Source organism: Mobula birostris, chromosome 6 (genome assembly GCF_030028105.1).
Source record: "Mobula birostris isolate sMobBir1 chromosome 6, sMobBir1.hap1, whole genome shotgun sequence".
Taxonomy (NCBI): Eukaryota; Metazoa; Chordata; class Chondrichthyes; order Myliobatiformes; family Myliobatidae; genus Mobula; species Mobula birostris.
In genome coordinates this window covers 28,506,787-28,521,795 of record NC_092375.1, presented here as the reverse complement: position 1 = coordinate 28,521,795, position 15,009 = coordinate 28,506,787, and the positions used below count along the sequence as shown (strand labels likewise).

General features: G+C 39.4%; 1 protein-coding gene across 2 annotated transcripts in view; it reads left to right on the top strand.

The window, feature by feature from the left end:
• urb1 (URB1 ribosome biogenesis homolog) overlaps nucleotides 1–14,370 on the top strand; it is a 126,845-nt gene extending 112,475 nt beyond the window's left edge. Inside the window, exons 35-40 of one of the 2 annotated variants that reach the window (XM_072260096.1) lie at nucleotides 243–386; nucleotides 531–640; nucleotides 3,154–3,309; nucleotides 4,299–4,540; nucleotides 7,369–7,953; nucleotides 12,991–14,370. In XM_072260096.1, coding sequence (XP_072116197.1) covers nucleotides 243–386; nucleotides 531–640; nucleotides 3,154–3,309; nucleotides 4,299–4,540; nucleotides 7,369–7,953; nucleotides 12,991–13,199 — 1,446 coding nt within the window. In that variant the 3' untranslated portion in view covers nucleotides 13,200–14,370. The remainder of the gene's footprint in view (nucleotides 1–242; nucleotides 387–530; nucleotides 641–3,153; nucleotides 3,310–4,298; nucleotides 4,541–7,368; nucleotides 7,954–12,990) is intronic. The other variant, XM_072260097.1, reaches the window with a different exon arrangement.
• The last annotated feature ends 639 nt before the right edge of the window (nucleotides 14,371–15,009 follow it).

Genomic DNA, 15,009 nt, shown 5'->3' with positions numbered 1-15,009 from the left:
GAATATTACCTCATTATTTTTGTATTGCATTGTACTGCTACTGCAAACAACAAATTTCACAACAAATGTCAGTGATATTAAACCTGTGAAGTAGAAGTTCCCTGTTTCAGTGTTTAACACATTTGGGGTGTCATTGCTATTGACCCATCACAATGATCCAAATGACTTCTTATATCTCAACTTCTATGATGGAAAGTGTGTGTTGATTTCATCTTTTACCCCGTCCTTTTGATCTTTTACAGCACAAGTTTGAACGTGAATGGATCCTCGACATCCTTGTCAATAGTTTAAAGGACAGGCATTGCTTTGAGATTTGCGACCGTCAGAAAATAATCCATGTTCTCTTAGGCTTCTTTAACAGTCCATTGTGTGATGAGAGAACAGAGGTAAGGTGTTATTTACACTTGGAAGTAAAATAACTGAAATTTTGACTTCATAAAGTGTTGTCACATGAGACATCATTGCTATATTTTCTTTGGTGTTTAAATATCTCTCACTTCAAGTCATTTTAATGTTTCTTTTATTTAAAGTATCAGATTATGCAGATTTTGTTACGTGCAGCACACATCACAAAAGCAGCATACCAGCTGATCAGAGACCACAACCTACTGACTTGGATATCGCACATCTTGCAGAGAAGGTATGTTCACACTCTACAGCAATAGCAAACTTAGCACTCTTCCCAACTTAGCAACTATGTTTTTCATCCAGTTCAGAGCACACTTAAAAGGGAAATCGAGCAGCCAAGTAGAGGATATGAGAGGGTTTTGGCAAATAAGGTTAAGGAGAATCCCAAGAGATTAAATATGTTAGGGCAAAGTGTTAGCAAGGGAAAGAATATGCCTCCTTTATAATCAACATGGTCATCTATGTGTGGAGCCACAAGAGGGGCAGGATCTTGAATGAATATTTTTCATCTGTATTTACCATGGATAAGATCATGAGGCCAAGATACATGGGGAAGAGAAGTGTTGTCTGGAAACATATACAAATTACAAAAAAAGATATGCTGCCAGTCTTAAAATGTCTAAGGTGGTTAAGTCCCCAAGACTTGACCAAATGTATCCTAGAGCATTGTGGGAAGCCAAGGAAGAAATTCCTGAGATTCTTGGATCCTCGTTATCCATGTGTGAGTTACTGAAAGACTGGAGAGTGCTAATATTCTGCCATTGTTTAAGAAGAACTGCACGGACAAGCTAGGGAACTACAGCATGGTGAAAAATAACATTGTTGAAGGGGATTCTGAGAGACAGGGTCTAACTGCATTTGGAAAGGAAAGGAAGGCAGCATGGCATTGTATGGGGAAATTGTGCCTCACTGAATTTGATTGAGTATTTGAAGAAGTGACTAAGAAGATTGATGAGGGCAGAGTGGTAGCCTCTATCTACGTGGACTTTACTAAAGTCTTTGACGAGGTCCTGCATGGTAGGCTGGTTTGGAAGGTTAGGTCACATGTGAGCCAGCCAAATGAATGTTGCATTTTCATGGTAGTAGGAGTCGACTAGTATTGTAGGGTTGCTTTTCAGATTGGAGACCAATAACAGTCATCGATCCACAGTGATCACTGCTGGATCCACTGTCATTTGTCATGTATATTAACAATCTGGGAGAACTAGGTTTTTAAGTTTGCAGATGGCACCATCACTGGTGGTGTAGTGGACAGTGAAAAAGGACATCTAAGATTCCAACAGGACATTAATCAACTGGGAAAATGAGTCAGTGGAAGATTGGATTTAACTCAGTCAAAGGGAAAGTATTGTATTTTGGGAAAGTGAACCATGGTACCAAAAAATTACAGGGTCTTGGAGAGTGTTGTAGAACATAGAGGTCTATGGGGATATATGTACATTGTTCTCCAAAAGTGGCAACACAGCTAAAAAGACTAGTAAAAAAGGCAAATGGCATACTTGCCTTCATCAGTCAGACCACTGAGTACAAGTTGGAACATCATGTTTGCACTGAAACTAAATGTTGGTTTGTCTGTACTTGGATATGTGCAGTTCGAGTATCCTAGCTATAGGAAGGATGTCATTAAGCTGGAAAGGGTGCATAGGAGTTTTGTAGGACGGTATCAAGTCTGGAGAGGTGGAGTTACAAGGAGAGACTGGATAGGCTGGGACTTCTCCCTGAAGCACAAGAGTTTAAGAGGTGTCTGAGGTATGAATGGCTTAGATAAGGTAAACGGTCATTGTCTTTTTCCCAGGGTAGGGGAGTCTAAAACTAGAGATCATTTAAGGTGAGAGAATAAAGATTTAAAAGGGACCTAAGGTGCAGCTTTTCCACATGAGGGTTGGTGGGTATAAAGAACAAGCTGCCATCAGAAGTGGTAGAGGCCGGTACGATTACAATGTTTAAAATACATTTTAAAGCATAGGAAAGGTTTCCGGGGATATGGGCCAAATGCGGGCAAGTAGGACTAGCTGTGGTAGGCACCTTAGTCTGCTTGGACAATTGGACGAAAGGGTCTGTTTCCTTCCTGTATAACTTTGATACTTTAAAATTAATTTATTGTCAGGCTGCAAATTGTTGAATTGATTCATTTTTAAAATACTGCTTTGTGAAATTCTGTGTTGCATTTTTATATCAGAATCATTTGTAATGGGAAGGTTATAAAAACATCTCTGAGAATGTAATTCCCATAATATGAGAGGCACTGATCGTGTGGATAGTCAAAGGCTTTTTCCCAGAGCTGAAATGGCCAGCACGACAGGGCACAGCTTTAAGGTGCTTGGAAGTAGGTACAGAGGAGATGGCAGGAATAAGTTTTTTTACGAAGAGCGTGGTGGGTGCGTGGAATGGGTTGCCGGCGGCAGTGGTGGAGGCGGATAAGATAGGGTCTTTTAAGAGACTCCTGGATAGGTACATGGAGCTTTGAAAAATAGAGGGCTATGGGTAACCCTAGGTAATTTCTAAGGTAAGGACATGTTCAGCACAGCTTTGTGGGCCGAAGGGCCCGTATTGTACTGTAGGTTTTCTAGGTTTCTAATATACTTGGACCTTCTGAGATGTGCTGTGCTTACAATGTAATTTACTCATGGCTTTACATTCTTTTAATACCAACTTTATTAAATATGTTAAATTTATCTGTGAAGTTTGCATTATAATCGTCTTTTTTATATTATTGGAATTGATTTGGATCTCTTTGCTCTAAAGGACTTTAGAAAACAGACTGCTCTCTGACTTAGTTTCACTCCTCTATACCTTGTGGTTCACTAACCTGGGAAACAAAGAAACGACTCAGAAGTTTCTACCTTTACCACTGATAAATGAATTTCTGTTTGTTTTCTCTCTTCTGATACAACATATCTGGTAAGAAATATGAATTCTGAAAGCTTTCTCTTACTGACATAATGTTTGGGTTTACCCACTGCTTGGCTTGCTGAAATATTTCAAAGCATTGTGTTATACAATAAGATCTAAGAAATAATCATATAATGAATAAACAATCAACCTATTTTAAAGTGAGTTGATTTGAGAGGTGCATTTTGCCATTATTCAAGAATGCTTCCTGTTATTCATCAGTAATAAAATGGAATCTTCATATTTCATGTAGAATGCATTCTATGTTCTAATTTCGTGTAACGCCATGTCCAGATGCAGCATCTCTGACGGGTGCTCCTTCAGTATGCCATCAACATGCAAACCTAGTCTTCATGTGTGTTTGCTAAATGGAAGAAAATAAGGGCAAATGGAGACCATTATTAAGGTCCTCCAGCACCCGGGACGTGCCCTTTTCTCACTGTTACCATCAAGTAGGAGGTACAGAAGCCTGAAGGCACACACTCAGCGATTCAGGAACAGCTTCTTCCCCTCTGTCATTCGATTCCTTAATGGACATTGAAACCTTGGGCACTACCTCACTTTTTTTAATATACAGTATTTCTTTCTTTACACATTTTTTAATCTATTCAATATACATATACACTAATTGATTTACTTATTATTTTACTTTATTTTTCTCTTCTATATTATGCATTGCATTGAACTGCTGCTGCTAAGTTAACAAATTTCATGTCACATGCTGGTGATAATAAACCTGATTCTGATTCTGACAGCTGTCTCCTAAGTTATTTGTTAAAATTTGTCCAGGTGACAGGGCAGGCTGTGGTTATTTTGATGGTGGGACACCTGTTCCTCACAACTGTGCTCAGTTAAAAGATTTCTAAGTTCAGAAAATCTTCAGAGGTAGATTATAACCGTACTCCATCCAGAATGTCACACATTGGAAAAAACAGGCTATTTATACATTTCTACGTACTGTATTAAACTAATTCACCAACATGTATTTCTTTTGGCAGGATAAAGATGGAGAACAGAACATTGTCAAAATTTCTGCAAACATTGAGTTCTGTTCTGCAACATCGATGTGTTGCTTTTGATGACTACAAGGAGAAAGGGTGGATTGTTCTAAATGAAAAAGTTCTGTCTTACACAGAGGTCTTGTTATTGTTACATAAGTGGGGTATTGTAGGAAAGGAGTCCCACGTGCAGGAATCCTTACAGAATCTGGCTCACAAGTATAATGTTAAGGAATTGCAGAGTAAGTTAATACTTTTCCTTATGCCTTATTATCATTTAGTTTTAATATAAAAATATTATTTTTCATTTTCATTTTTGGCAACCATGGACTCAATAATAGTGTAGTGGTCAAGTTAGTAAATACCTAGACTAGCAAAAGGTAGGGCCAAATCTGACATAGATAACTCTATGTTTTCAATTCAAACATTAAATATAAGAATTTTTAAGAGAATTAATCTTGAAAATAATCTTTAAGAAACTACTAGTTTGCTGAAAAAGGGATCATGTTCACTAACATCATCCCTTACTAGGTCTGACTCCAGACCTACAGCAATCGGGTTGAATTTGAACTGTTCTATAAATTGGCCTAACATTGTCTATTATAACTGAAGCTCATCACAACCTTCCCACTGCTGGCATTGCCAGGGATGTTCATGTACTGAGAAGTAAACTCTCTGAAAGTCTGTAGAAAATGTTGGCTTTTCATCAAGAGATTAATCATTCTACTGGTTATGTTGTTTTGTAAAATGTTTTGCATAATGTTTTGCATTTGATTCTTTTTTTTTTATTTTCTGGTGTTAAGAGAAATTGTGCCGCAGACACGTCTCACTGTTTTGCCCCCCGGCAACAGTACTTCAACCAGGGGTCTGACATTCACACCAATAAAGCCAGTAAAGATCGCCTTGCAGTTTTGTGGGATTTTCAGTGAAAGGCTGCTAATCTTGCAACCATTACTTAGATCCAAGTTGCCTATACTGGGGTAAAGCAAGTTCCATGCATCAACATTTAAAGCATCTCTGGTTGATGGCCAATATAACACAGAGAACTTACAAAAAATATATATAATTTTTATTTGCTTTAGTTATGATCCTATTGTAAATATAGAAAGATTGATAGTTCTTATCTGTACACTGATGCCAGTGATGAGGCTATACATAATCACCCAATTTACAGTACTTTTCCTATTTTGACCAATATAGAATACTGTGCAAAAGTCTTAGGCACCCTTGCAATATACTGTACATGTGCCTAAAACTTTTGCACAGTACTCTATACTGGTCAAAATGGGAAGGTGGCTGGGAAACAGAAATAAGAGTACTTAGCTTTGTACTTGTAGTATTAAGTATTATTTGGTAACTGGAAAGACATAATATACAGTACTGTGCAAAAGTCTTGGCACCCTAGCTATATGTATGTACCCAAAACTTTTGCACAGAACTGTACATGAACTACATTGAAGACATTTGAAGTTGGAAATAAATATCTAAATCTGTTAGTGGCAGGATAGAATAAGTGGAAATGAAATAGCGTTTCAAAGCAAAGCTCCGGGGTTAATTCATAGGATTGACTTTGATGGCACAAAACTACTGTGCCGCACCAATGGCTTTTGGAACCACCTGGTGAAGGAAGCCATTGAAGTAAAACTAGAGGAAAATAATTTTAACAAAGGCAAAGGTATCACTCTAAGTAAGAACTGGAATTCGATTGTAAACAAGGTAGGATAGCGGAAACCTGAGTAGATGAGGCCTAACCAGTCAGGAGGGATGGACAACTGGGGTATAAGTACCACCGGACTAGAATGCCCAGGCATCATCCCTGATGAAGATAACAGAGTTGGTATCAAAATGTCAGTTAAAATCGATACCTGTACCCGGCTGGAAGCCCGAGAAGAGTTTATTCATCATATGTACTGGGAAGCCACTAGATCCTTTTTCCCTGGGGTTAGTTCTCATGAAAGATAATAGACTTGAAACATAACTCAGTTTCCCCATGCTTTCTGACCAGCTGGGGATTTCTTGTATTTTCTGTCTTTACTCAAATTTCCAGCATTTGCTGTACGTTATTTCCATATGGCCCCAAAAACAAACTGTTCCATTTAGCAGAAGATGTAAATGCAAGAAGCTTTATTTAAGATGAGGCCACAGTGAATTCAATAAATAGAGATACTTTCATTATTTGCAAAGTTTAGGTTTTTAGGCTTGTTCAATAGCACATCTAACTCGATATATTTACTTCTTACATTTAAAGAAGTCCTTCAGGCGAGGCCATAAAAATCAGACAATTTTAATAAAATGACAAATTATAAATTATCTGCTGGCGCAGGATTGCACAATGGTGCACCGGGTTGAATTGCTGTCTTGCTGTCAGGCAGCTCCAGCAACCTGGCTTCAATCCCAACCTCTGATGTGACTACCTGTATGGAGTTTGGTCATTCTCCCTATGACTGTGTGGATTTGCTCTAGGTGCTGCAGTTTCCTCCCACATCCCAGTGCAGAATTGATAAGTTAATGGTTCACTGTAAATTGCCTGAAGTGTATGGGTGAGTGGTAGAATCTTGGATGATGGTGTGTGAAAAATGAAATGGAGTAAGTATAAATTGGTGCTTAATAGTGGGCTGGAGTGCCTGTCTTCTTGCACTGCTACTCAATATCTTTTATTCTTAGGTTTGTCATTTTTTTTCCAGTGACTGAAGGATACCCAACAAGAAGTACAGCATTACATCTGTCTTCACATCATAATAACTGATTTGTTTTTCAAAGATTGGTATATGGATGGAAAAAATTGGAGGGCTCTGTTAGAGGGAAGGGTTAGATTGATCTTTGGAGTAGGTTAAAGAGTCGGCACAACATCATGGGCTGAAGGGTGTGTACTGTACTGTTCTATGGTCTTAAAGTCTTGTACTTAAAAATAAAGGAGTTATTAAATTATTTAAGCTATTAGAGACAAGATAAAACATTAACTGATTTGGATGATTAATAATCCTAAATCTGAATGAGAGGTTACCTGACTCCATTTAAATTGTGTCCTTTATACTATTACTGATTTCGCCTTTGATATGATTCTTTACAGAAGTTATTAAAGAGAAGAACAAAGCTAAAGGATTTGGTTGGGGAGCAACTCGGAGTGGCAGAAAAAAGAGAGAGGAGATGCAAGACGATGCTGAAAATGAAGCAGATGAATCTTGTTTAGAGGAATGCAAAATTTCTTTGAGGTCTATATTCATTAACTGGGATGCAGAACTCCCCAGTAAAACCACTGACCCCCAAGAAAGCGAAGAGGAAGAAGACAGTGCTGTTAAAGCAACCTTATTTGTTGTAGCTCGATGGGTGATAAAGTCAGCACTTGAAAATCCTATTAGTGATCCACAAACTTTCTCATTATTGGTATGGCTTCAGAGAAATCTCCTGCCGCATGCTGCTGTGACTCAAGAACTTTTGAAAGACAGTATTTTACGGCGTCACCTACTACAATTTTATAGTAAAATTACTAACAGTGTAAATGGAGATGACTTGACAGGGAACCATTTTCACCTCTTCACCTGTATCATGTTTCAGCTGCTGGAGATTCGAGGATTGGCAGACAGCAATATATACAAGAGTGTCATCAAGGCAGTCTGTCTTCCTGCACTGAAAGGCCAGGATCATGAAAGAAAAGGTAAATATATTATTTTTCATCAGCGTTTGTTAAAGACAAAATTTCCACCGACCACCTAGCTGAAAGAAACAAAACTTGAAGTGGAGCAACAAACTACCTGCTGGAGGAGTTCAGTGGGTTGAGCAGCTCCTCCTGGGGAAGTGGACCAATACGTCATGACGAAGGATGGAATGGGAAGGTAATTTTGAAGAGGAGAGAGAAAGTGGTGCGACAGGGGCCAGTGGACCAAGGAGTGCCAAAGGATGACAGGCCGAATGAGTCAGGGCTGTAGTGGGGAGTTGGCGAAGAGAGGTGGTGGTGTTGGAAGACAGAGGCAGATAGATATAAATGGAGCCAGGCGATGGTAGAGGGAAGGGGATGATAGAGACCCCTAGGAGGGTGATAAGCTGGAATCTGCCAAGTCAGTAAAGTGGTAATGAAAGCCATAAGAGAAGAGAAGGGCAGATGGAACCTGGAGAGGGCCAGAATTTGAGAATAAGGGGTAGGCCATTTAGAACGGAGTTGAGGAAAAACTTATTCACCCAGAGAGTTGTGGATCTGTGGAATGCTCTGCCTCAGAAGGCAGTGGAGGCCAATTCCCTGGATGGTTTCAAGAAAGAGTTAGATAGTGCTCTTAATGATAGTGGAGTCAAGGGATATGGGGAGAAGGCAGGAACGGGGTACTGATTGTGGATGATCAGCCATGGTCACAGTGAATGGCGGTGCTGGCTCGAATGGCCGAATGGCCTACTCCTGCACCTATTGTCTAAATGAGTAATAGGAGACTAGATGGTGACGTGGAAAAGGGGATAGAAATGGGAAGACTGGAGAAGAACTGGAAGAAGAGAGAGAGGTGGGAAAAAATGCACTAAAGATGAGGCTTACCTAAAATTTTTAAAATTCTATGTTTATTCCTTTGGCTTGTGGACTACCCAGGTGGAATGTGAGCTTACTAACATCTGAAGTGGATCTGGCTAATAATGATTCAGTAAGATTTGGCTTTTAAACTTAAGTCATTATTTCCAGAGAATAATACCAATATTTCTACTGATTCATGAATTCAACCTGATGGATTTTTAGAACCAGTATAAGATTTATTACCACTGAGATATATCATGAAATATGTTGTTTTGTGGCAGAAACACAGTGGACGACATAAACATTTCTGTCAGTTACAGAAATAAAGAAAAGACAAATAATATAGTGTTCTTGGACCGTTCAGAAATCTGATGGTGGACAAGACGAAGTGTTCCCAAACATTGAATCTGGGTTTTCAGGCTCTTGTACACAATGCGGGCTTGTCCCAGCTGGTGAGGGTCTTTAAAGGCTGATTTGTTCTTCCACGTAGGCTCTACGCCGTAGCTTACACAAGTGCCCTACGCCATTGTTAGCATTTATACTTGTGCGTTGGTGTGTCTGCGTCGCTCTGCAATTCACTGCCAAAGCGCTAGTTGGCGGTGGGGTTTCTATGCCACTGTGTTGAGTTTCTTTGTGTACTTCAATGGCGACTGAAACTGAGCGCATCATGTTGGAGTTGGAGCTAATGTTGACTAAGAGTTACTTTTACTGAAATTACTGCAATGCAGAAAAGAGAAGGCATCGGAGGAGATGGTATGTATGACCATTGAACGGATTGAGGCAGAAGGAGAGTGAATTTTCTGTGCTTGTCTGGCCACTGAGAGACATGGATGAGGAAATGCATTTCAAATATTTTCAGATGTCGGCAGGTAGACTTGACGCGAAGAAGCAACCGGAAATGCGATGCTATCAAGCGGACCAATCGCAGTTGTTGCAGTCTGCGTCACCGTGATGTGTAGTTACATTTTTGGGGAGGTGCGCGTCAGCCTACGGCGTAGGGTACATGGCTATACCTACGGCGTAGATTGGACGCAGAAGTATAAATTGGCCTTAATGATGGGCTCCGCTTTCTTGAGGCACTATCAGTGTTGGAGAGGGTTGTGCTCATGGTGAAACTGGCTGAGTGGACTACCCTCTGCAGGCATTGGAGGTTCCATACCAAGTGGTGATTCAGCCAGTCAGATGATTCTCCAACATTCAAATGTAGAAATTTACAAGAGTCTTTGGTGATATAATAAATCTCCTCATATTCATAATAAAGTAAAGCCACTAGCATCTGGCTTTGTGATGACATCAGTGTGTTGAGCCTAGAAGAGATCCTCCACAATGCTGATGCCCAGAAACTTGAGGCTTTTCACCCTTTCCACTGCTGACTTCTCAATGAGGACTGGTGTCTGTTCTCCCAACGTCCCTTTCCTGAAGTCCATAATCAATTCCTTGATCTTGCTGACGTGTGCAAGGCTGTTGTTAACAACACTACTCAACCACCTGATCTGTCTCAGTCCTGCACATCTCCCTGTCACCAACTGAGATTCTGAGAACGAAAGTGCTGCCATTGATGTAGTAATGCTGTTTGAGCTGCACCTAGTCAGAAAGTCATGAGCGTAGACCGAGTAGAGCAGTGAGATAAGTACGCATCCTTGGAATTCATTTACAAATTTATCGATCATCCCCTTTTCTGCTTTTTTAAAACTCTGATTTACACTTCCTTGACTTTCAGACAATGACATGTCTGCTCTCATAAATTATGATGGTACAGTATTAACAGATGCTATTGATAACATCTGATTGTTTTAAACCATGCTTGAATGCATTTAATTTCCTGTGGTAATGTGCCTGTTAACTCGATTTGAATTGTACACTAAAATTGTTCACAGACGTGTTAACATGTTAATTTGTTATCACAGGAAATTAAATTCTTCATGTAAAAAAATTAATATACCAAGTGTAGGAATCAATGTTATATACCCAGTTTTAATTCCTGATTGCTCTAAACTCTGGTAAATCATCAAAAATTTCAAATTCAGGAGCTTATTTTCACATACAGTTTTCACAACCATGTTTCCTCAATAAAGTATTTTTTAATGTTCTATCACTTATAATTTATATTTAATACAGCTTTTGCACCCAATATTATGAGAGTTTTCTGTTCCTTGCTCATTGAGTATTAGGAGTCTGAATTGTGCTCAATCTGGCTTGCTACCCGTGGTATCCCTAGAACTGTATACCTTGCAGCACTGCTGGTCAAAATTTCCTGAGGGTTTCACTGCCACAACCATCCAGTGGGAATCCAAAAATCTTGCTTTGAAGTCAGCGTTGCAACCTTTTGGCAGCTTGCTGCTTTTGAATTGCCTTTACGTCCTGACGACTGAATACATTAAATACATTTAAATACTTTTGAAAAGTAATTAGACATAATAAATATACTTAACTATGTCATACACTATAAATTAATTAAAAGTGCCAGAATTGTGAAATGAGAGTGATATAAAACGAACCACTCCTGAACTTAGCTTTTCAATCAGCCTGCATTCACCAGTCATCCCTGCCATTAAGCCAAGGAGCAGAAACTAAAGTGTACGCAGCGCCTCAGCCCAGGATGTGCTCGCTGCGGAAATCAGTACTGAGTCCAGTGGCAGAGTGGGGATCAGATACGTGACCTCTCACCTCCAGCTGACTCCTGACTTCTGCTGGTCAGCGCACAGGTGTGGAAGTCAGCACCCACTGTAGCTAACAAACTGTTTTCCACGGAACCGCAAGCTGGCCAGCAGTGTAATCACATCAGTGCTTCCATTTTCAAGATTGTTTAATGCAATTTCCTGTACACAGCTATAAAGTCAGTTTAATTTTCACGTTTCAAGATTCATCAGACAATTATTTCTTTTTATGTGGTTTCTTTTTGCATAAATATATGCTTACCAGAAACAGAATACTACATGTGAATTTAAATAAAGTTTCATTAACTTAAACCAGACAGTTGGATATGGTGGCCTTGCACATCACCAGAGAGTGCGTCCCCAAACTGTATATAGGGCCTCCGTTGGCTGAGGTCTGCTCCAGATATTGCATCCTACCTCTCCACATTTGATACACGAGCCAGGAAAGTACAATACAGAAAGCAAGCAGTAGCCCATGCAGCAGGCACCCCTCTCCACACAGCTGATGCATCCAAAGGAACAGCGAAGACCAATACAGTTCAGCACCAGTGACATCGTAGGAGTTGCCAGTCATTGTCGAACACAACGTAGTGCTGTCATAGGGGCTCGAGCTCCGTATTTTTCCTCGGGGTTTGTTCACCAAGCCTTCCTCGTGGGTGGGTATGGCCACAAGGCAGTGAAGGTTTGAGATCAGAGTTTTCCTTCTCCTAGATGAGCTGCCAGCCATGGCTTTTGGGCCCCATCTCCCCAAAGCGACTGGTTTGAAGGCGCCAGTAATCGTCCTATGCCCCTTCTGCTAGCAGAAACTGTTCTGCTGGGCTTAGTAGCTCTGCTACACATGAAGGACAGGAATTGGACTTGGTAATTTGAGACTCATGCCACTGGAAGCATTTAAGAGGTGCTGGGAGCTTATCCCCACTTCTCTCCCCCCTCCCCCACCCACCCCCAGTGATGATAACCATAAGGAAACCCCTAATCTCTGCAGTGTTGCATACAAAAAAGAGCAGTAAATCAGATGACTTGACTTTGAATACATCTTTGCAGGCACCTACTAGAAAGACATTATTTTTGTGTGATGCAAATACACTAAAGAGTTCCATAGGAGCATAATCAAACATTTTGCAAGGAATCCTTAGGGCAATTGAGAAGGAGCTTAGTCAAAGTGGGAAATTTTGAGCCCCTTGAACAAAAGATGAAAGTGAAGTTCCTTAGGACGGTCCTTCTTGAATTTGCTAAGCAGCTGAAGAAAATATAAAGAATGTTTGTTTGAAAGGATGTCCAAGAGGCTGAGAGAGCTGGATTAGATAATGGAGGTAGGTACAGATGAGATCTGAGCAGAGCACTATTGAGAAAGGACATAAACCACTCTCTCAGTTATGGCGTTTTCTTGGCTCAATAGGAATAAGAGAAAATGAAAAAAAAATGTGCACCTCCACAGGAAGATAACACATACCACAAAATGACAGAATTATCCTGTGTAAAAAGTGAATTGCTGTTTCATTTGCCATGGACATTCTTATGCTAATTCTATGTTTTCTTACAGCCGCAGCACTGGCTCTTCTGTCTGACTACTTGTGGGATTTGTGGCTTGGAGGTCAGAATCCTCAGCTGTTACCATCTCATGTAGCCTTGATCCTAGAAGCCACTGAAGTAACACAACGACTTGACAGGAATCCAAAAGAAAGCCAGAAGCCAACTGATGCTCTTGTATCTCTCTGTCGAGACATCCATTTCCTTACTGAAAGGCTATAGTCAAAAAACTACCTCTTTAGTTACACTTTCAAATTCACATTTTATTTTGGTAAAAGGTTGGAAAATGTATGGTCATGCAATTGAATATTTTCAGCATTGTCAAGATGTGCATTATTTTGGATACTAATCTGTCAGCATTGAAAATGCTTTTTAAAAAATTATTTTTATTAAATGTTTTAAATAAATTATTACTCTATAAATACTAGTTACTTTGCAAATGAAAAGTTAAACAATATTATACTAACATTTATTATGGTTTATAAATATTATGGTTTCAGATTTTTCATTTGATGCTTCAGGCAATCAATGAGACATCTGCAGTTTTGACTGGGGCCATTTTAGTCTTATTTTAAATTTCCATCACCTATATAACTTACAGTTGAAGAGAGCATTTCTTTAAATAATACTACATTAAAAAAAACTTTAAAACTACATTTATATCACATCTTCATAAAACTACTGTGATAAGCTTTTTATTTATATCACATCTTCGTCAACTTCAGAACGTTTCTAAGTGCTTTACTATTTTTGTATTGTAGCTACTACTGTAAATGCACCGTCATTTTCTGTACAGCAGTGTCCTGAAATAGAAATGTGATAATGACCAGATAATCTTTTTTAATAACACTGGTTGAAGGATGCATTTTTGGTTGTTTTTTTATAAAGAAAGGCTTACTTAGAGGCAGTGTGGCTAATGTCAATGATATTGATTCTTGGGGTGTGGACATTGTCTTTTGAAGGTAAATTAGCAGAAGGATCTTGAAGGATGAAAAGGCTAACTGCAATGAACAATTTTGAGGGGCCTTGATAGGTTATGTTTCCTAATGTGGAAGAGGCAGGGGGGCATTATCTGAGGATAAGGTATTGATTACAAAACTGATGTGATACAGAATTTCTTCTCTCAGAAGGCTATGAATCTTTAAAACTCAACCACAAAGGGCTGTGGCTGCTGAGGCACTGGGTTTATTAACAAGGTCAGTTAGGCTTTTGAACTACTGGGAAATCAATGGTTATGGAGATCAGCAAGGAAAAATAAAGTTACCAAAGATAAAATCAGGCAGAATGTTATGAATAAGAAGAATAGTTATGTTCTATGTTATATGGCTCCATTGCAGCCAAAAAAGACTGTATAGAGTTTGACTTGAAATCACAACCTCTGGAGGTAAGAGTCCTGATCCAGAAAGTGAGCCCTGGGCTAACCGGGTAATCTTCATATTAAAATGCCTCACGCTGTAAAGTAATTCAGACTTTAATCAACTTTATTACCTTTTTCACTTTATTTTGACTAAATCTAAATGTAAATAATATAGTAGCATTAATTTATTTGATAGCTACTATTGTCATCTTAGTTTACCCTATTTCAATAAGATAGAAAACATGCAAGATTTGTACATTGCAAGGTTAAAAGAAGTGAAGCTTTAACTTAAGTAAGGACTGAAAGAGCAGAGTTTCTGACCATAGAAACATAGAAAACCTACAGCACAATACAGGCCCTTAGGCCCACAATTCTATACCGAACATGTACCTACGGTACTTTAGAAATTACCTAGGGTTACCCATAGCCCTCTATTTTCCTAAGCTCCATGTACCCATCCAGGAGTCTCTAAAAAGACCCTATTTTATCCACCTCCACCACCGTTGCCGGCAGCCCAGTCCACACACACTCAGCACTCTCCGCATAAAAAAACTTGACTCTGACATCTCCTCTGTACCTACTTCCAAGCACCTTAAAACTGTGCCCTCTCGTGTTAGCCATTTCAGCCCTGGGAAAAAGCTTCTGACTATCCACACGATTAATGCTTCTCATCAT